This window comes from Xyrauchen texanus, chromosome 4 (assembly GCF_025860055.1).
Source record: "Xyrauchen texanus isolate HMW12.3.18 chromosome 4, RBS_HiC_50CHRs, whole genome shotgun sequence".
Taxonomy (NCBI): domain Eukaryota; kingdom Metazoa; phylum Chordata; class Actinopteri; order Cypriniformes; family Catostomidae; genus Xyrauchen; species Xyrauchen texanus.
This window is the reverse complement of record NC_068279.1, coordinates 19,220,922-19,241,877: the sequence shown is the minus strand read 5'-3', so window position 1 is coordinate 19,241,877 and position 20,956 is coordinate 19,220,922. Positions and strand designations below refer to the sequence as shown.

General features: G+C 36.8%; 2 protein-coding genes across 4 annotated transcripts in view; one reads left to right on the top strand and one right to left on the bottom strand.

The window, feature by feature from the left end:
- The window catches only part of LOC127643227 (whirlin-like), a 144,464-nt gene extending 139,229 nt beyond the window's left edge, over window positions 1–5,235 (top strand). For 2 of the 3 annotated variants that reach the window (XM_052125867.1, XM_052125866.1), the window contains exon 12: window positions 3,683–5,235. In XM_052125867.1, the coding sequence (XP_051981827.1) occupies window positions 3,683–3,865 (183 nt within the window). In that variant the 3' untranslated portion in view covers window positions 3,866–5,235. The remainder of the gene's footprint in view (window positions 1–3,682) is intronic. The other variant, XM_052125868.1, reaches the window with a different exon arrangement.
- A 1,167-nt stretch (window positions 5,236–6,402) lies between these two features.
- stxbp1b (syntaxin binding protein 1b) lies at window positions 6,403–20,712 on the bottom strand. Its single transcript, XM_052125871.1, has 20 exons — window positions 20,531–20,712; window positions 17,675–17,724; window positions 15,701–15,782; window positions 15,520–15,596; window positions 15,036–15,114; window positions 14,806–14,909; window positions 13,664–13,812; window positions 13,043–13,127; window positions 12,757–12,887; window positions 12,500–12,607; window positions 11,228–11,288; window positions 11,080–11,145; window positions 10,914–10,994; window positions 9,963–10,101; window positions 9,583–9,692; window positions 8,344–8,448; window positions 8,143–8,228; window positions 7,877–8,031; window positions 7,216–7,341; window positions 6,403–6,969 (listed from the first exon to the last, which is right to left on the bottom strand). The coding sequence occupies exons 1-19, from the start codon at window positions 20,565–20,567 to the stop codon at window positions 7,232–7,234; spliced, it is 1,815 nt and encodes a 604-aa protein (XP_051981831.1). The 5' UTR covers window positions 20,568–20,712; the 3' UTR covers window positions 6,403–6,969; window positions 7,216–7,231.
- Between the last annotated feature and the right edge of the window lie 244 nt (window positions 20,713–20,956).

Genomic DNA, 20,956 nt, shown 5'->3' with positions numbered 1-20,956 from the left:
TGACTGGTGTGATACCAAGAGTTTGAACCCCAAAACGTGCGAGATACCAAGTGTACTCGCCTTTTTGCAGGAGCTGCTGGAGGCGGGCCGCACACCCTCCACGCTCAAAGTCTATGTGGCTATCACACAATCCTGATAAAGGACATTCATTAGGGAAAAACGATCTGATCATTCGTTTCCTAAGAGGCGCTAGGAGGATGAACCCTTTTCGCCCACCTTCGGTGCCGATCTGGGACCTGGCCACGGTCCTGGATGCACTCAAGGGTGCCCCGTTCGAACCTCTCCGAACCGTGCACCTTAAGCAGCTCTCGCTCAAAACCGCGCTCTTGCTGGCGCTCGCTTCAGTTAAAAGAGTGGGCGACCTGCACACGCTGTCATCAAGCGCTGCTTGCCTGGAATTTGGACCTAATGACTGCAGAGTTGTCCTTAGGCCAAAGCACGGGTATATTCCTAAAGTGCTCTCTACACCCTTCAGAGCACAGGTGATATCTCTGGCAGCGCTATCGTCCCTAGCAGACGAAAGCGACGCAAATTTACTCTGCCCGGTCAGGGCGCTCAGAGTATATTTGGAACATTCTGCCCCGTTCAGACAGACGGAACAATTATTCGTATGCTTTGGCGGCCGAACTAAGGGTCTTGCTGTCTCAAAGCAAAGAATATCGCGCTGGATAGTGGATGCTATAGCGCTGGCTTATGCATCAGAGCTCACTCTACGAGGAGCATGGCCTCCTCGTGGGCGTGGTCGAGTGGGATACCCATTGAAGATATTTGTGCGGCGGCAGGCTGGGCCTCGCCTTCGACATTTATCAGGTTTTATAACCTACAGGTCCCCTCATTGCATTCCAACATTCTATCAGCCTGACTATAGAATGGAATAGAGTGTGTGTATGCTGGACATCACCTCCTCCCTTATAAGGTCCGTCTCTGACCGACTTAGAGGATTTATTATGCGTACCAGTACATAAAAAGCTCAGTACATAAGATGTGTGCTTGTGTTTGTACAAAGAGCCGCCTTGGCAAGGACACTCTGTAATATCCCTGTATATAGCTCGCCGTTGGCATAATCACTTTGCTTTAAAGCTCAGGCACCTGCCTCTGGTTTTATAGAGCGAAGTCAGCACGCACAGCGTTTTACATGGTGTTCCCATAGCGTAAGCTACTTACGCAATAGGAGAGACCTCTCGATAGGGAACGACTCGGTTACTAACATAACCTCGGTTCCCTGAGAGGAGGGAACGAGTATTGCGTAAGCTGCCGTGCTTGTGCTTGGTCAGTTCGCTTCAGTCGATTGAACCTAAAGGAACTCGCATGACGGGGTGCCTATTATATAGCCTGCCTATGCTAATTTCGGCAGGCTCTGAGCGCGCGAACGCGAGGCACGCGCCCATTGGTCGCGCGTTCAGAGTCGCCCCGTCATTGGTTCGAGCAGTTGCCGTGGCACAGCCAATGACCGAGCTGCCTCGCTCATCGCTGTCTGCTGTGCAGCTGCAATGCGTTTTACATAAAGACTTCAATATTTCTCGAGAAACGGAGTTTTCCCATAGCGTAAGCTACTTACGCAATACTCGTTCCCTCCTCTCAGGGAACCGAGGTTACGTTAGTAACCGAGTCGTTATCAGCACCTACTCTTTTTTTAAGAATCAATCTGTTAAATTTGTTTTGCTTTTGCACAATTAACATTATAAGTGATGTTCTTTTATTGTTTGTAGATCGTTTCCTGGGATGCTTATTTGTTACGATCGTTTAACTTTTTATTTGTAATCTATTTATTGTCTCCTTTAACAGTGATAATGTAACATCTATTTATATATTTTTAAATATGGAGTTTAAATTTTTTTTAGAAGACAACATACTATGGTATAGACAATTATAATCTATAAAGTAAACATAATAATCAATCTAGTCCAATCAATTGAGAGAGAATAAACTGCGGACGCTGGCTATGTTAGCGAGTATGGCTAATAAATCCACCGCTTTAACTGATCTCTAACTTCTTTATCTGAAGCAAACGCTGTTAAAGCACATTTAATGCTAATTAAATAAAAGGAAACAATCAACTTTTTTTTTATTTTTATTGAACACCAAGAATAGAACAAAAAACAGAATGTACATCTACAATGGCATTGGTAAGTACAGGTAAATGAGTATTAAGCAAGGCACATATCAGTTAAAATAAATAAATTCAATGTATATAATACAAATACAGAGGGGTCTCTTTATTCCTCTTTTAAGAGCTCAAGGTCTCTTATTATTCCAGCCAATTTCTGGGCCTTTTTACTTCACATACATTCCAACGCTGGAAAGAAATTACAAATCAATTCTCTTTTAAATACAGAAAAATAATGTTTCGTCTTCATACATTTGGACTTATGAATGAAAAATGTGCCCAGTATCAACATTACATTAATAAGAAATTCATTTATTTTCTCGTCCAACAGCATTCCAAACATAACATGTTTCCTAGCAAAAGTGGGCAGTGAGTGAATCTTAGATTCCAACCAATAAGACATATTTTCCCAAAAAGTATTTGAAGAAAAACAAGAAAATTTCAAATTTCTAATTATTTTGAGCATTTCAAAATAATTAGAAGGCATTGCAAAGAAAATGATGTGTGGCAAAATCATTGCTGCCTAAAAATCTGTTGCAGAGATAAAAAAGGATCAAAGTTCTTTAGTTTCTTTTACAACAGTCATTGATTTTTGCAATTAATTATATATTGGCTTTTGCTATATTTTATTTATATTTTGCAATTCTTTATTTTTGTTTGCAAAACTTTCTTTTTTTCTCTCGATACTTTATTTTACGTTTGTGATACTTAATATTTGTTTTACATTTTTTTTTTTTGTTTGCTCAATACTTTTTTTCTTTTGCAAAACGTTATTTTATTTTGCAATACTTTATATTTTTGCAAATATATGTGGCATGGAATTGATTCTATACTTTAGATATTAGGAGTGATACTCCTTGGCATACTGTGCTTCGATTGGGGGAAGATAAGAGACCAAAGTGGAGAGCTCTATACTAATCCCCTTTACCTAAGAAAGTTGGGGACTTGCAGTGGAGAATCCTACATAGTGCCATTGCAGTTAATGCTTTTTTGTCAGTTATAAATTTTGATGCCAGCAATGAGTGTCATTTCTGTCCTCAAAGGGAAACTGTGTTTCATGCTTTTATAAAGTGTAATAGGTTGAAACCATTATTCAATGTTTTAGAGAGTATTTTTAGTCGTTGTGAAGAAATATTCTCAATGGAAGTGTTTATTTGTAGGTTTTAATTAAATCGAAAGCATCGTTTCCAGTGTCAGTTGTTTAATTTTTTATTGGGTCAAGCCAAAATGGCAATTTATATTACAAGGAAAATTAAGGTTGAACGAGATGTAAATGAGAATTTAAAAGTTGTTTTTTTAACCTTGTAAAATCTAGGATTTTAATTGACTTTCGTTATTATAAGACTATGAATGATCTTATTACTTCTGAGATGATATGGTGTTATAAAGGGATTTTGTGTATAATTGTTGAAGATAATTTAAGGTTTGAATACCTTTAAGATGATATTTTATACTTTTTATAACAATTGTAATAAAGGATTTTCAAAATTCACATTCAAATTCTCTCTCTCTCTCTCTCTCTCTCTCTCTCTCTCTCTCTCTATCTCTCTCTCTCTCTCTCTATCTATCTCTCAGAATGGGGGCTCTGCACACATCTGCGGGCAGTTACGGGTGGGTCAGGTGATTCTCAAGGTGAACGGTGTGTCACTTAAAGGCATGGAGCACCGGGACGCAACTCGGGTCATTGCTGAGGCCTTTGGTAAGACCAAAGACAAGGACCACGTCGACTTCTTGATCACAGAGTCCTCCACTCTGTAGAAGTCATCCCTCAAGAGACTTTGCACACTACTAGATGACACTGCAAAGAACTTGCATTTACTGAACGAGTCATACTTGTCATATCTGAGTCATAATTAGCTTGGAGTTCAAGAGCCATCACACACCCACCTTGCATCTTATGCTCTCGCGACAACAGCGTGCAGTCAGGCTGTCTGGCTTGGTTAATGACGTCCACCACAGAAATACATTTTATGATCTTAGCATGTCCCAGTATTTGAACTGCAGGCCGTGAATGAAAGCCAAAATTGTAATGTAAATGGGTTTGTTATGTTAAGGGTTTTAGGTTTGAATTCAGCCTATTAAATATTTCCACATATACTGTATATCTCTAAAGCCACAGCTTCATCTCTGGTCTCCTCTCGCTTCAAGGACAACTTACCATCCACAGACAATGACAAAATGGATAGCATTTAAAATCCAGTGTGAGAGCGTGACATGATTATTGGTAAGTGGAATATCAATCTTAAACAGTCTTTAAACAGATGCTCATACAATTAAAATGTTAAATGAAATGAAGTCAACGTATAAGCAAGGATGTGATTGCTAATATGCCATTGAAATACCCATATTGATCTACCATTAATCTAAACTTTCAGGAGGATGCCTCCCCCTTAATGTCTGTGGTGGTTATCATATTATCAAATGACACAGTCTTTTTTTTTTTGGTAACTGTTTTAAACACTACTACTTTAAACTAAATGGAGGCAGATAATTGTTCCTGGACAGACGGAGAGAGGAGGAGGATGCCTCTAGTATCTCAATACTCAGTGTTTTTTTTAATCTTTCTTTCTCTCTCTTTGTATGTCTTGCTCACTCTTTTAAAGTTTTTTTAGTCTCATGTTAGTGTGCATACGTAACAGAGAGGTATTGAAAATGGGCATAACAGATAAACAGATAAATATTAAATCTTGAAATTTGTTTGTAAATGCATGGCTCATGATTATTCAACATACAGAGAGAGTTATTGAATATAGGTAAAATTATCTAAAGCTTTATATATATTATTTATGTAATATATATTTTTGTCACATATTGTTGAAATGTTTTAACTATTTTAAAAACATAAAAATATGAAGCCAAAACATCACCAGTTAGACTTGAAACGTGGATGCATATACTGTAGCTTTACAACCTAAGAAATAGATGTTTTCTCTTTTCCCATTAGATGTCCAAAAACCATAAATCCATAAACCACAAACCATCACACATATAGTTTGTCTTTCACTTTGTACATATGTCCAGTTTGTTTATTTGTTGTATTTTGCAATGTGAAATACATAATATTTTATCTTACAGAAACTGTAATATTGTAGGCTAATTATGGAGCAGTCCATAAACCATGCACAGGAAGAGGTTATCAATAGTTTGACTGAAATATGTATGATTTATGCCTAGATGAAAAAGTGAATTAAATAAATATTCAAAGGTTGAATATACAGTACATGCCGGCAAATGTGTTCATATCTATTATTTGGTCAAATCAAGTTGTTATTTATGCACAAAAAAAAAAAAAAAGTAATAATATGTTCAGCAGTCTCAGGTCTCTTTAAAAGTTGTGTTTTGGCGCCCTCGTCCGTTTAAGTCAGGGACATAGATTTTTTTTTTAGCTAATGCAAAGGTAATCATTTCTCTTTATAGTGCTTTTAAGGTACAGTAGTACTGCACTGTATTCACATTTCCTGCAATTAATTAGCCCCAACTACTCAACATACAGACTCAATTTAAACTTAAGCCCTGTCATTTATTTAAATGTAAATTATCAACTTCTTACTTTGTTGAGAAATGTAACATTGAAATTAGAAAATCTCTTTTTGACTTACCTTAATGGACAATAATAAAGTCATTGTAAAATTTGCTGACTGAATTATAGGGTAGAGTTATTTGAACTATTATGCATGTATCGATGTGTGATTGTATGGCATTAAAAATGTCAGACACCATATTCAGGAGATGTTCAACAGAAGCAAGTTTATTTAACTACACTGATGAACAAGACCAATATTTGCACTTCAAAACCTCTGAGCTCAGAATTTTAACATAGACTTAAATAACAGGTTACAACATAACAAGCAAATGTACTACATACCACACAAGGAACAGAGCAATTCAGTGCTTATTTTAACTGAAGATGTAAAACAAAAATCTAAAAGCACAGAATATATATGCCAGAAGACATATATGCTATATGAACCAACTCTGTATTTAAGACTAATAATGATTAATTCCAAACCACTAAGAGTAAAACAAAACAGAGCAGTTTATGTTTTCAATGGGACATCCAATATTAACCTGACCACACACACAGCAGATACAGTTAGGCAGGGCAGACACATCAGACCAATGCATACTGAGACGACACTACACTTATTCATAAAAGTATATATATATATATATATATATATATATATATATATATATATATATATATATATATATATATATATATATATATATATATATATATATATATATATATATATATATATATATATATATATATATATATATATATTCGTATGTAAAAAGAAAAAGAAAAAAAGAGAGCAGACCGAACTCTCAAATGCATGCTCTGATTTAGGACATTAATTTGTCCATTCATTGTCCATATGATCTGTCGTTTAGGACAGTCGCTGTGTCACAACAATATTGAAATGATTCAAATAATCTTTTGTTTTTGTTTTATCTACCCATAAGCTACACATAAAAGTCAAACAGTTCCAAATGACCAACAATGCAGAATGACACCTGAATAATTCCTAAGATTTAGCAAATACGCAGAACTAACTACCATAATTCTGTCTAATTTTTAAAGCACACACATTATTGTCACTTACCCAGCAAAAGCGGTTATTATCTGAGGCTCATGAAGATAACAGAGGCTACTGTATTTAGCATGCAATAAATACTTCACTATAGCCTATTGCTGACATTAGATGTGCTGGAGGGTGACAGAGCGCCTGTGTTCTAAGTGTATTGTATGGGCTTGTGAGGTAAGGAAGATGCTTTGTCTTAACACTTGTCTGATTTGATGATGTCACTGAGGACAGTAGAATGGTGAGGCCGGGAACTGATGTCACCAGATTCTAAAAGGAGAGACAGAGACCAAGGGAGAGGCAAATTTTATTTGTAAAGATATTTACATGCTGTTTCATTATTAAAGGCGTTAATACTAGAAATGTCAACAACCTCTATATAGAAGCAATAGTGAAATCAAAATTGGCTTTAGGTGCTAAGAAGAATACAATTCATAACCCCAACCATTCCTACAGGTTGTTAGCTGAATAAATATAAACAGAGGTACATTTGGGTCTGTATTGAGCAAAACAAACCTTTTTATTGTCTTCATCAATTATCTTCAACAGGAAGTTGGTCCTCAGGGGCTGCATTGGGGTCCAGGAAGTCTGGGTGCTGCAGATGCTTCAGGTATCTAACAGGAGTGATGGTGTGGGTGGAACCTGTGAGGGAGGGCAAAAATATTTCTGTCTCATAAATTTTTTTTAGACTTTTTTAAAGGGGTTTGTATTGGTTTTGTGGAGGTGGGACTCAAAATTGAACTAAAGACTCATTAACGTTTAACAAGTTGAATCTATGTTTGTATTATTGCTGAACAGTTGTAGAGTTGATAAATGTACCCACAATTCCTATTCAATGTCTTATTTTCTATTCCCAGTATACAATGTAAACATTACCACCAAACATAAGCTGGAGTCAATACCAAGCTTCACCAAACTGAGGTCTAGTGGCCAGACAGTTACTCAATAGTAACACACTCATTAGTGTGTCCAAAAGCAAGTTCTTACTGAAAACAGGTAAAAGACAAGCAGAGCTACAAATTATATATAGAAGTCTGACTAATATATTGCCAGCAGAACTGGACAAAGTTATGGACAGAATTGTCTAATGCTATCTGGTATAATGGTTTTCTCCAAAATGGTGAGCTATTGATAGTTTAGGGGTGTCAAAAAAGGACACTTTAGCACTGCAACCCACCAATAAGAGCTTCCCATTTGCCATTGGCCTGTGTGACCTCATATACGCAGCGCATTTCGCTGTAGGTCAAACCCCCAATGATGAAGACGATGATCCGTGGGCCGTTTCGGATTTCTCCTGGGCTCTTGTTCTTGTGCCAGTTCCCATAACGGGCACTGAACAAAGAGAGCAATGGAATAATCACTGCATATTTCAGTAGAGAACATGGAGAATGTTGCATAATGAATCCATATGTTTGTGTAGATATATGTGGCTCCTGATCCTACCTGGTTGCTGTGGTCGTTTTGGAAGGAGCTGTGCGTGTGGAGATGAAAGGATATTGTTTTGGGTCCAGTTTGTCTTCTATTGCATCCTATTATGATGTGAGAAGAAGAAATTAAAATAAAAGAACATTGAAATATTCAAAGTGATACATGTATGTAGATTTCAGATAAAGAGAAGAGGTAAGTTGTCTTGGTACTGCTCACCTCCATGATGTCTTTTACCAGAGGAGTCCATCTGGAGAGCTGATACGTTTGCTCACTGATTCTTTCCTTGCGGTCAGCTTTCTTCACTTTGCGTGTGGTTGTTTGCTGTGGATTGATATTCATAGGTAGATATAAATTCAAACACTCTGGTGTTGACTATAACTAAAGTCTTTCTAGCAAGTTAGTCCATTGATGGCTATCTTTGGAACTCTCTCAGGAGGCTACATCCAGACATGGCAGAGCAGCTCCTATCTACATGAATGGTGGAACACTGAAATCTCAAAAATGGTTGGTCAAGATTACGATCAAAGAACATATTTCAAATCAACAATAAATCAACAATAAAATTGTATAATACTGGAATCATGGCCCTGCGATGGACTGGCGACCTGTCCAGGGTGTCCCCCGCCTTTCGCCCAATGTTAGCTGGGATAGGCTCCAGCCCCCTGCGACCCTGTACGCAGGATAAGCGGTTGACGATGGATGGATGGATGGATGGAATACTGGAATCATATATTTTGCTTCTTTACCTCATTTTACGCTAAAACACGCAATTTTCTTGTATAGCTGTATATTGATTGACAGGCGATGTCTTTATCTAAAAGGTGATTGGCTCTTGTACCTGTAAGGCGAGACTTCCTTTCTACATCCTTTGACTGTTGGGTCCTAGAGCTTCATGGTTGGGAGTTCCAATTTCTCCCATTCATTTTAAAAAGAGTTGTTCATCTCTTCTAAACAGTCTCTGCTATAACGCTTTAGTCAAGGTGTATTGGGCTATTTCAGTACTTCAGGTACATTCAGAGAGAAATCGATAAAATTACTGGTTGTCACTAAGTCGAAACGAAGCATGATAATTGCAGTAACAACAAAATTCACATGAAAAACAAGTAACTTTGAAGCCATTTTATAGTCTCAGCATAGTTACTGTATATGGCTTTGTAGGGCAGTATGGTATCCAACTGTATAAGGAGGTGGATCACATGAGCTGCCCTGTCTGCTCTCCCATTGGTAGTCAAATCATTGCCCATTTGCAAAAATTTTAACAGTTCAATTTTGACACATTGCCATCAGTCGCTGTCATTCATGTAATCTAAAATGTCTAAAAACTCCAAATGACTTCTGTTGCTTTTTCAATGTAAATTGCTGTCAGTGTGAATGCAATTTTAAGCAATAATAGTAAGAGAAAGGAGGGGAATATATTTACTATGTTTAAAGAACAGTTTGCAAGAAACAGCTCACCTCTGAGATGATGGGAACCCCCATATGGGCCATATTAGAGATGATGTCACTGTCCTCTGGAGGGATCTGTGCATGCTGGAGGAGCTTACAGAGGTTCTCCTCTGACACACCTGTGAGACACATACACACACAAACACATACACACGGTGAGCCAGGAACAATTATACTTAATTACACACATAATTATACACATTAAAATGGCTCTAGCTGAAGACCCTTGAAGCCTAGTATTATGACGATGTGGCATACTGTTGCCTGATATTAGCAAGTAACTGTGTGTACAAACTGTTTTTGTCAAAGGGACCACCCTCTTCTCTCACACACAACAAAAGAGTGAGACATTTCAGAGGATTGGTTGTTTTGATGTAAGGCTCCCTCACCATTTTTGAGGAAGATATACAGCAAGATGATGCGAATTTTGTCCATGATGGTGATGTTGGTGTCCAGAAGAATGGGCACAATAGTTCTCATGGGGTCTTTGATCTTCTCACCCTCTGCATCTGTGCCCAAGGCAAGATCCTACATCATAGTAAACAGACACTCACTAGTTCATCCAGCAATGAAAAATAAGTCATTATTTACTCACCCTTATGTCATCCCAAACCTCTGTGCTGTAATTGTTTTCATCAGACACAAAAAGAGAAATCTTCACGAAGGTCTTTTTCGTACAGTGACAGTTCATTGTGATTTAGTTGAGCTGTCTGTCAAGCTTCAAAATGAAAAAAGTCAAACAACAAAAAGCACAATAAAAGCAGTTCTTAAGTCATGTGCACCACATTTTAAGTCTTCCAAACTTCTACCATAGCTTTATGCGAGAAATAGAAATTAAAGTCTTTTTTCACTGCTAATATTCCCCTCCAGTGAGCTATTAACAAAAAACTACTACACAAATTTGGTAATACAATCAGTGAATTGTGAACTCGAGAAATGCTCTGATCTGATCAGTCTGATTTGTGAACAAATTGTTCAGTCCATTTGTGAACCAGATCAGCCAGTTCATTGAAAGGAACTGACTCAAAAGAACGATGTTCATAAATCGGACAGCAATATTGAAGAGGGGAAGATTCTAAGTGAATAATGATCTATGTTTTGGTCTGTTTTATTATTATTATTATTATTATTTTGGTCCTTTTTTAACTTGACAACTGTGATCACTATAAACTGCCATTGTATGGAAAATTCTTCAAATTCTTCAAAAAAAAAGCATATGGGTTTGGGACAACATAAAGGTAAATAAATAATGAAATATTTTTTATTTTTGAGTGAACTATTGCTTTTAAACTAATTAATGTGATGTTAGATCAGGCAGTTCAAAGAAACATAAACTTTACCTGCTCAACACGGCAGAGTTTGTCCACTGTACCCTGGTAATGCTTCATACAGTCTTCTGCTAAGTGCAGGTGAGTGGAATACTGCAGCAAGAATACAGAACGACCATCAGAGAGATAATGGTACCACTAACTTCAGTAATATAAAAAGTGTTCATAATCTCAGTACCTTGCTTAACTCCTTCTGGTACTGGGGCATCTTTTTAAGCATTTGGGAGAGCTCTTTCATGGTAGTCTGTAGGATGCAAAACAATGGTAGTTAGTAACAAAAATCAAGAAGGACCAATTTAAGGCTTGAGCACTGTTAAATGAGACACCTTCTCTCCTGTGTTCATCTTTTTGCTTGCTGAGAAGTCCTTGAGCGATTTAGTCACAGCCCTGAGAGAGAAGAGAGAGATAGAGAGACAGAGAGTAAAAAGAAAAAAGAAATGAAAATATTTGTACTATATATATTGTTTCAAAGTAGCTATACAGAAAATTGTGCCTCAGTGCTCTAGTGAGTAAAGCCAAAGGAAACTGTGCCATGGACAAAAATCAAACTTTAAAAACAAAATATAAGATGTTTAAAGGAGTAGTTCACCCCGAAATGAAAATTCTCTCATCATTTACTCAACCTCATGCCAACCCAGATGAGTATGAATTTCTTACACATCTTCAAACACAAACAAATCTTTTTAGAATAACATTTCAGCTCTGTTGGTCCATTCAATGCAATCAACAGGGTCCAAAACTTTGAAGATCCAAAAGCATATAAAGGCAGCATAAAAGTTATCCGTATGATTCCAGTGGTTAAATCCATGTCTTCAGAAGTGATATGATAGGTGTGAGTGAGAAACCGATCAATATTTAAGTCAATTATATACAATAAAGCTCCATGTTCAAACATCCCTCCCAAGCGCTCTTCTCTCCTAAGAGTACTTCTTATTTTGTTTTTGGCATTTCACATTCTTCATGCATATCACCACCTACTGGGCAGCTACTCTCACCCAGAGATTGATTTAACCACTGGAGTCGTATGGCTTACTTTTATGTTTTTTTTTGGAGCCTAAAAGTTCTGGTCACCATTCACTTGCATTGAATGGGCTAAAAAAGGTGAGATATTCTTCTAAAAATCTTAATTTGTGTTCTGCAGAAGAAGGAAAGTCATACACATCTGGGATTGCAAGAGGGTGAGTAAATGATGAGAGAATTTTCATTGTGGGCTAAGCACTGCTTTAAGTGGAGAGGGAGAAAAACCTTTAGAGGAGCCAGACTCAGCTTTGGGAAAAAATCCTCCAAAGGCAAGGCACATATTTAAATAAATGTACATGTTTATGTATGTAAACAGTATCTTGTTACAAAACATGTGTAATGCTAGTCATATTTTCTTTGAATAAATTATTTATATACACATTTATGTATTCATAAATAAATATTTATAAATTATTTAATGTGTTTATAAGTTAGCAAGATATATTGATGCAGTTAAGATAAGATAATTTACATAATGATTCAATTGTAAAGAAGTTAAACTGAAGTAAAGCGTTGCATATCTCTGTAATATTCTTTGCAGTCCACAACTGAAAGCTACGAACCAGTGTGAGACTTACGTGGACACTTCTGCTATGTGTTTATGTCTCAGAGTCATCCAAAGGTCATCATCTTCATCCAGCAGTACCTCTTTCATACGAGTGTCACCCATTCCACTGGTCTCATACCTAGTAGACACATACACCATCAGGGACACTATTCAGTGGATGGGTAAAGATACTACAATCATGAAAGGTGAAACAGTTCAAATAATCTGAGTGACCTTGGACCAGGAATTAGAAAACTGGTTTCAAGACATTACAAACTCAGTTATTACATGTAGACATCATTCTCAATGGGCAGCAGGTCATAGGCCATGGCCTGAAATGTGAGTTCATGTAGAAGAGGTGAGACAGGGTCAAAACCTCGATCCAGAATTAATAACTGGGAACGTGCCTTATCAGGTCCCTATAAAAGAGAGGGAGAGATGGAGATGGAGCACAAAACAGTAGATTAAGGAATTATAGTTAGACAGTTATAAATTAAGGTCATTGGTGCCAGACAGTAGCAGCTTATTTTTATCACCTAAGACACAATATTGTGCTACAAGCTGTCAGACTCACCTCTCCCAAAGTGGGGTCATCCGCTTTGTAACCGTCCAGTTTATCCTGAAGCATCTGGGCCAGGACTGCATTGTCTTTGTATTCTCTGAAAAACACAACACCACATAGTCAATCATTATGCCATCAGAGGAGGACTGTCACTGACAGTAGATGGTATGAACGTATGAGAATGTTAATTTTGACAGTGAAATCTGAATGTGTACATACTAAGCTATAGTTTTTCACTAAAGTGATCTAAATCTGACGAAATCACCCTTTGGGGACAGTCTGGGACATCCTCAATTTGGCAATCGATTTATAAATAAACAAATTTTATGTTTTTAAAACTTATTTTAAAAAGTTACAATCTTAGGCCATGTCCACACCAATACATTTTTGTTGAAAACTCATTCATTTTCTATGTTCCACACTGGAACAGTGTTTTCCTCCATCAAAACTGAGACTTTCAAAACGTTCTCTATTTCTATGGGTACATTGAAAAATGATAATAGTGGGAAACTGAAAGTGAAATTTTGTATCAAAAAACATATTAGTGTGTACTCTACATGGCATTAGATTTCCATTCTAAATAAAGTCATCTAGAAGAAGGCTTAGGGTGGTTAGTCCACAGTGTTTTCTCACCCTCTGTATCTAACAGCTGGGTACTCTTTTAGTGTGGTGCAGAGGGTGGCTATCTGCTCGGCTAAACGCTCCAACACCTGGTTCTTCACATCAGCTTTAAACGGGCTGTAGAAATCTTGGAAGGCATCAGTTTTGTCCACTGAGTACACCTATTCACATGAGAGCAACTTAGCAACAATATATACATGCTGTACATTTTTAAAGGTATAGTTCACCCAAAAATGACAATTATCTCATTATTTACTCGCCTTTTTGCCATCTCAAACTTTTATGAATGTAATTATTTTTTGGAACACAAACAACTATTTTTTGAAAGATATATGATGTGTGTTTGTCCATACAATGCAAGTCAATGGGGTTTAAAAATTTCAAGCTCCAAAAAGGACATAAATGCAGCATAAAAGTAATCACAACAGTGATTCATTAACAGCTCCAGCACCAGACTTGCCTCATTCTGCATGTATGTGTTCTGTACATTGTGCATGTTTGTTTAGTAACATGGTATTCAGTCTAATCTTCTATTCAGGAGGAAAATGTGCATGATTCTCTTCCCTTCCCTCAATTTGACCTGTAATCCAAATCATAGTGGTAGACTCATCTCTCTCTCCCTATTCTAACACACTGCCCCATCTGTCACATGAACATAACCCCACTGATATCCAACCAAATTCCTCCTGCCACACAATCCAGGCCATCTCTCATTGGCCACTCGCCGACTTATTGATGAGCCTTTATCCAATGGGGAGCAGGATTAGGGTTGGGATAGGGAGGGCTGATGTTGCCACTCCTCAGGATTATTTATAGAGGGCAACAACACAGGATTGGAGGTGAAGGCCTGACCAAAGCTGCTCTAGAATGTTCCGTCATGATACAACTAGGGCTCATGCGTTCGCAAACCTTCCACCCATCTCTCAATACTTCCTCCTAAGAATCATCCCTCTGTCTTTTTAAGTTCCTGGGAAGTGGCAGAGTCAATATCGGGCTGCACAATGAATGGGAAATTTTATCAAGATTACGATTACAGGTGTTTGTTTTGTTTATATGTATTTGTGGTAGTTGTAAACAATCACAGACATGTCCATTGTGTGACTGAATGCAATTGCATTCTATGGCCATATCTAGTCCATTATGAAAATTCTCACCTGTGATTCATAGGGCAGAAAGGCGACGTTGATCTCAGTCAATGTCTTCATAGATTTTGAGGCACGGGATTTGCTTATCAGGTTGAACAAAGAGTCTGGGATTGCTGTAAAATGACATAAAGATTGAGTGAAATACTTGTTTATTTATTTTATATATATTAATATTTATTTTACTGTTAAACAAGTATGTAGTACAACACAGTTGCTAAAGTCCAAGTAAACCCTCTCACCGTCTGTGAAGAACACGTGTGCCGCTCTGTATATGGGATTACGGGGATCTCTGAAGTCATTGATGAGTCCCTCAACTGACTGTTGAAAACAAAGACAGCCATACAGTACATAAAACATTTGTTTGAGTTGCTCATTTCTGTATGCATGGGCAATATTAAAGAAAGTTCTTATCTTAAGTCTTAAATTGAGATCAGTGTTGTAAATGAACTATTTACTGAAATTTGCTATGGTTTTCAAAAGATGAGTTTGGATACTAGAGTTAAAATATATATATAAAAAAAAATTAACAGTTCATGTGATTTGTGGTTAGCATCTAATTACTGAAGATTTCTAAAATTTCAACTGATGATTTCTCCATATTGTATTGTACATCTGGTCGACAATGCAGAAACTCTTGTCCTTTGTACAGTATGCTGGGATTTTTACAAACTCAGGTCAGTTATATATTCAGTATTACAAATACACAAATAGACAAGAAGTTACCTCATCAGATGGGGTGAGGAGATATATGGCTTCCATGGTAGGAAGAGGCTCACGTCGCTTGGTTATGTCCTCAACAACTGGAGAGAATTTGTTATAGAAAAAAACATCTCAATATATAATGTGAACTTGTTATATTGAACATATGTGTCTGTTTGAAGCGTTCTACAGGATCAAAACTCACTTGTGATTCCCTCAGACATAATGTCTGTCATTTTACAACAAGATGAAACCATTCTCATGCTGAGCTTGTCCACCACCAAAACCTGAGGGAGAACAGAATCCATTTTTTACAGAATCCATGGGATACCTTTTCTTAATACACTCCAGGGCATAAAAAAATTGTCCAAGCCCAAAATGGCAAAGCATTAAGATTTTAATGGTCTCTACAACTACTCATTGGTCAGGTCAGGTAATTAGCAAGAATTAACCTGTTGAGGCCAACCCAGTCTCATGATAATTCATACATAATTAACAATTTGGCTATTTAGTATGATTTCATACGAGTTTGTTCATATACATTTGTACAATTTCCTCACATGCTAATGCCCGGATGTAAGTGAGTTTCTTGCAAGAGGCATCAAGGATATGCCTATTAATATTAAGCCCTTACCCAAACCCAATATCTAAACCTAACTGATCATTAGAGTGTGTAAACATGATAGGAAGCTGTTGTGTGTGACAGAAGCAAGTAATTGTAGCGTATTAGATGGAAACTATGTCCAGCGACGTCACTGGCTGTAGTCGTACGATATCATATGAATCAGCCAAATTTAGGAAAGCCTTGTGAATCCTTATGATTTTACAGTGAGAGTGTGTAGGTTGAGGCACATACAATTGAGACCACATTGCTTGTCTGCATCAGGCCAACTGTAGCTATTCTAAAGTTTACAAGACCATAAAGGCAGAGAAAATCCCTATTTCTCTACCAGCTATTAAGACAATAGGTCAGCACTTTGAAACAACAGGTGATGTTGCCAGAAAGAAAGGATCTGGAAGGCCCAAAGCCTCTTCATGCAGGGATGACCACCTGCTGAAATGTACACTTTTCAAAGGCAGGGGAAAAAAGCCAACAAAAACTGTCAGCAGAATTCAAGACCTCAGAAAACAAGACTCTTTCGAGAAGAACAATAACCAGAAGGTTATCTAATGAAGGTCTTGTGTCTAGAAGATGTGTTAAAAAGTCATTGCTGTCTCAGAAAAACATCAAAGACAGAATTACGTTTTTGGTGGCATATGGAAAGTTTGATTCAGAATTGTTCAGCAGAGTTGTGTGGAGTGATGAATCATGATTTGAGTTGCATGGTGATGTTCCAGAGAGGTATCTTCAACGATCTGGTAGTGAATGCATCTCTACCACAGTAAAGCATGAAGGAATAGGTGTCATGGTGTGGGGAGCATTTTCAGCTGTTGGTACTGGTGAGCTGCTTCACTGTGAAAAGTCAATTTATGCTTTGGAATACAAGAGAATATTGCAGAAAGGCTTGCTTCCCCCAAATGAAAAGTTGCTTTCTAAAGAGGAATGGTCAGATGTTATTTTTCAAAAGACAACAATCCTGGCCACACTGCAAAAGCCACCAAGAAGTGGCTTGAGAGCAAGTCTATCAGTGTCATGTTTTGCCCTGTCAGAGTCCAGATTTAAACCCTTTAGAGGAAATTTGGTCTCATCAGCTGTTTGAAGCCATCAACATTGAGTGGAAAAACAGTGACTCTTCTTTCTGTAAAAAGCTGTCTGCAAGTTTACCCACAATATTTAAACATGAAAAGAAATCAAAGGGCGAAACCATACTAAGTTACTTTGTCTATTTGTTCAATTCTTGCTAATTTCCTGACCAATGATTTGTGGTTAAGACCATTAAAAGCTTAATGTTTTGCCTTTTTTGCCTAGGAGTGTATATATATACACATATTGTATATAACAACATGTGAAAGATACTTTATTACAATTGCAAGGCCTTATTTAATAAGGGAGTCATCTTTTTAGAGCTTATTCTATTTAATTCAATATTCTATTTATTTTTAAAGTTACACAGTTTAACAAAAAACTGTGAATTTCCTTTGAATTTATGAGCAAATGACACAACACATTAGCAATAACCTTTTTCACAATGTTTGACTTAAAACAACAGAAGTTTCTTATGCATAGATTAAAGTGTACCTTCCATTCTCCCTTCTTCTTCACCTTCTTAATGACATCATTCATAATCTCTGTGAGAGAAAACAAATATGACAGTGAAAAATAATGTTGCTGTAAAATGGAAAAACTTGAAGAAATAATGCACAAGGAGAGCATGAAATAAACATTTCATTCAAGAAATGGAGCAAAGCTACACTCCTTAAAAGGTGGGAAAAGCTGCATAATATTTAGAAATTATGTATTATGTATAATAATGTATTAAATATAAATAATAATGCAATTAAGCTTTATCTAGCTATATTCAAAGTTGGTGTGCTGTAAAGCTATAAATACAGATATGTTATAAAATACATACAAAATGGTCATTACATTGACTGAACATTGACTGAGACAGATCCAATTAAAGTTCTTTAAAATCATTTTGATTAAGACTCGATTGAGGCTCAAAAATGTTCATTTAAAATGATTATGAGCAAGTAATGAGTTGGTACACTCAGATCCGCTGTGATAATATACAAGCACATGATGATGGGAGTTTGTCTGCCACACTCTAAATATATCTGAAATGTGTGAGCTACAGCGCTAAGCAGTGCAACATCATACATTCCAAATTACTTTTTCACACACAAGTAGTCCACAGTGGGAACTGTACAGAGTTTGCAGAAAGTATCAGGTAGAGGTGTAACTGAGTCTAACTATTGTGAGCCTCCTCTCTCTTCTCTCTGAAGTCCAATGTCTGTTAAAATCACAGCACTTGCCGAGACGAAAGAACAGGCCACAGGTTTATCAAAGGACATTTATGGTTTGCTGATGTCACTTACTGTAGCATCACTTTCTCATAAGTTTTGGTTTACAAAATAAATTGTGATTTTTTTTTATATACTTGATATGGCAAAATCAGTGAATCTTAAATATAATAATAATCTAGTATAGCAATAGAAAAAAAATTATCAAATATAAAAAGTATGGTTTATTAAAATATACATTCTCTCTGGTGAGCGGGTCACAGCAATCACAGTCCTAATCTCTTCCCAATCCTCTTACACCACCAGCCACTCTATTTTTGTTCTCTCTGTTTCTCTTTCTCTGTCTCTTTGTCACTCACTACCTACTTCTTTCTTTCAATCTCCATCACTTTTAATTTTCCTGATTTCAGTTTATCTCTCTCTACCTGAGCCACATGATCCCCTATAATCATCTTTGTGGGCCTAAATAATTTTTACCACCCTTTTAAAATCTCCATTGAATCAAGAGATTCCCAAAGCATTAGCATCCTGCTGTCATCTAACACATTTCACAGCTATTGACGCTGGATCTGTCTGTTCTGACACTCAGAGGTGTTGTTGCATTAAAATAAAATTGTGATGAACCTCAAGAGCTATTGCTGAAATTGTCGAACATCCAATCCACCTCCATACAAGGTGGACTGTGTCTATACAAAAGAGGTGCACAACAAAAAGAGCTATACAAATATGTCTTCACTATAAAGGTGTAAACTAGATTGAAAACCTTTAAAGGCTGTCCTACATTGATGCTCTGTATTATTCAGAGTTATTATACTGTGCTCATTGATGTGCAAAAACATAAAGAAAATAAGAATCCTTTTTCCACACTAATATAATATAGGCTACTACAATGTCAATAATTTGGATACATTCCTGATCCTGATTCTGGATCCTCATTCTTATCAGTATGTAATAAGTACCTTAATAAGCACAAGTCCTATATAGGGTTGCATAAATAATAGGAAAGAATGGCATGGCACAGATAGTGAGAATGAAAGGCTGGATGTGACAAAGAATAGATCACGAGTGTGGATGAACAAATTAATTAATTTTAGGCCATTTAAAAAAAAAAATTAACACCTAAAAACTCATTATTCACCAAGGTTGAGTTTCAGAAAGTGACTTTTAGGGGTGGGGACACCAAACATCCATTAACTCTATAGCTAAACAGGTGAATAATAATATGTTGTAAAAATATTTTTTTTTACAAAGAAATCACACTCTAAATGTTTCCAATGTTTCACAATATTAAGAAAACTGTTTATAAGAGGAAAAACTGATGAATACATAAATGAAAGATTGAATTAAGGGACAGACAGACAGACAGACAGACAGACAGACAGACAGACAGACAGACAGACAGACAGACAGACAGACAGACAGATAGATAGATAGATAGATAGATAGATAGATAGATAGATAGATAGATAGATAGATAGATAGATAGATTTGCAAGGATAAATGAATACAAGGCAAACATGATAATTTAACATGATCATTATATCATCTTTGTCCAAGACTTCATATCCACAAGGATAAAAGGTAGGAAAAAGTGTTAAAACAGGTTAAACGAAAATTTTTCTTCTAAGAAAGAATTAGTCTAAATAAAACGTTCCTGTCTGTATTATGCATATGCAGGCCTATTTTTCCAGACTGTCTGTGCTTCCACGCAACAGCCCGTCATATTGAGATCCTTAATCCCAGAGGACTGCACAGATTAGTATGTGTGTTAGTATCTCCACATGCGTATGTGCTTTTAATAAATTGTTCCTTTGATAGAAGCAGAATAAAAAACAAAACACTTATGACATTGATACTACGGACAGTATGCTTTTACAGTCACAAGATGCAAAATATTTCATTTTGTATTTATGTATATGAGTGATACGTTTTAATGACGCACTTTTTTGAAAAACAAAGAATCACACCCACACTACACAAAACACTACACAACAGTAGCCAACACATTTCTATAAACATGCCAATAATTTGGCAAATCAGCTATTTCTGAAACATCACATTCGAATACACAATTCATTTAAGAAAAAAATTATAATTTAATTGCAGCCACTTTTGACTACACATGTCTTACTTTCTCCGACAATCGCCTTGAGTCCGAGAGATGCCATCCTGTCCCTTGTTCTCTCCTCTCTTTCTCTTTCTCTGCTGGACCCACTCAAACAGTCAGTGTGCGCGCGCTCAGTGGGGCAGAGCTACAGTTGGTGTAAATGGGGTGCAGCTTGCGTCGATGCCTAATCCCTCTCCAACACGCCTCCGCAGGTCCTGTTGACACGGGCATCATGTCTTGTAAAAACTGTTAATACATTTCTCATACGTATAGCGATCTTAAAGCAGTTTCTACCCAGTTTTAATATTGTCTTAAAAATAGCGCTTTAGATACACATCTGTTATTGATTAGAAATTGTATTGGCCAATATACTGTACAGTCTCATATTCACCAATATGAATGCAGCAGAGTTTAAGTTAACGTCATGAAAATTAAAATACGTTCATGATA

Bases quoted from the DNA above. Each gene is read 5' to 3' on its own strand.
- stxbp1b (XM_052125871.1), bottom strand. From the start codon at position 20,567: ATGGCATCTCTCGGACTCAAGGCGATTGTCGGAGAAA. The intron at 14,910-15,035 runs GTGAGAGGGTTT...GTCATTTTACAG, and splicing joins ACACGTGTTCTTCACAGACG to CAATCCCAGACTCTTTGTTC. The intron at 9,693-9,962 runs GTGAGGGAGCCT...TGTGTCTCACAG, and splicing joins GTATATCTTCCTCAAAAATG to GTGTGTCAGAGGAGAACCTC.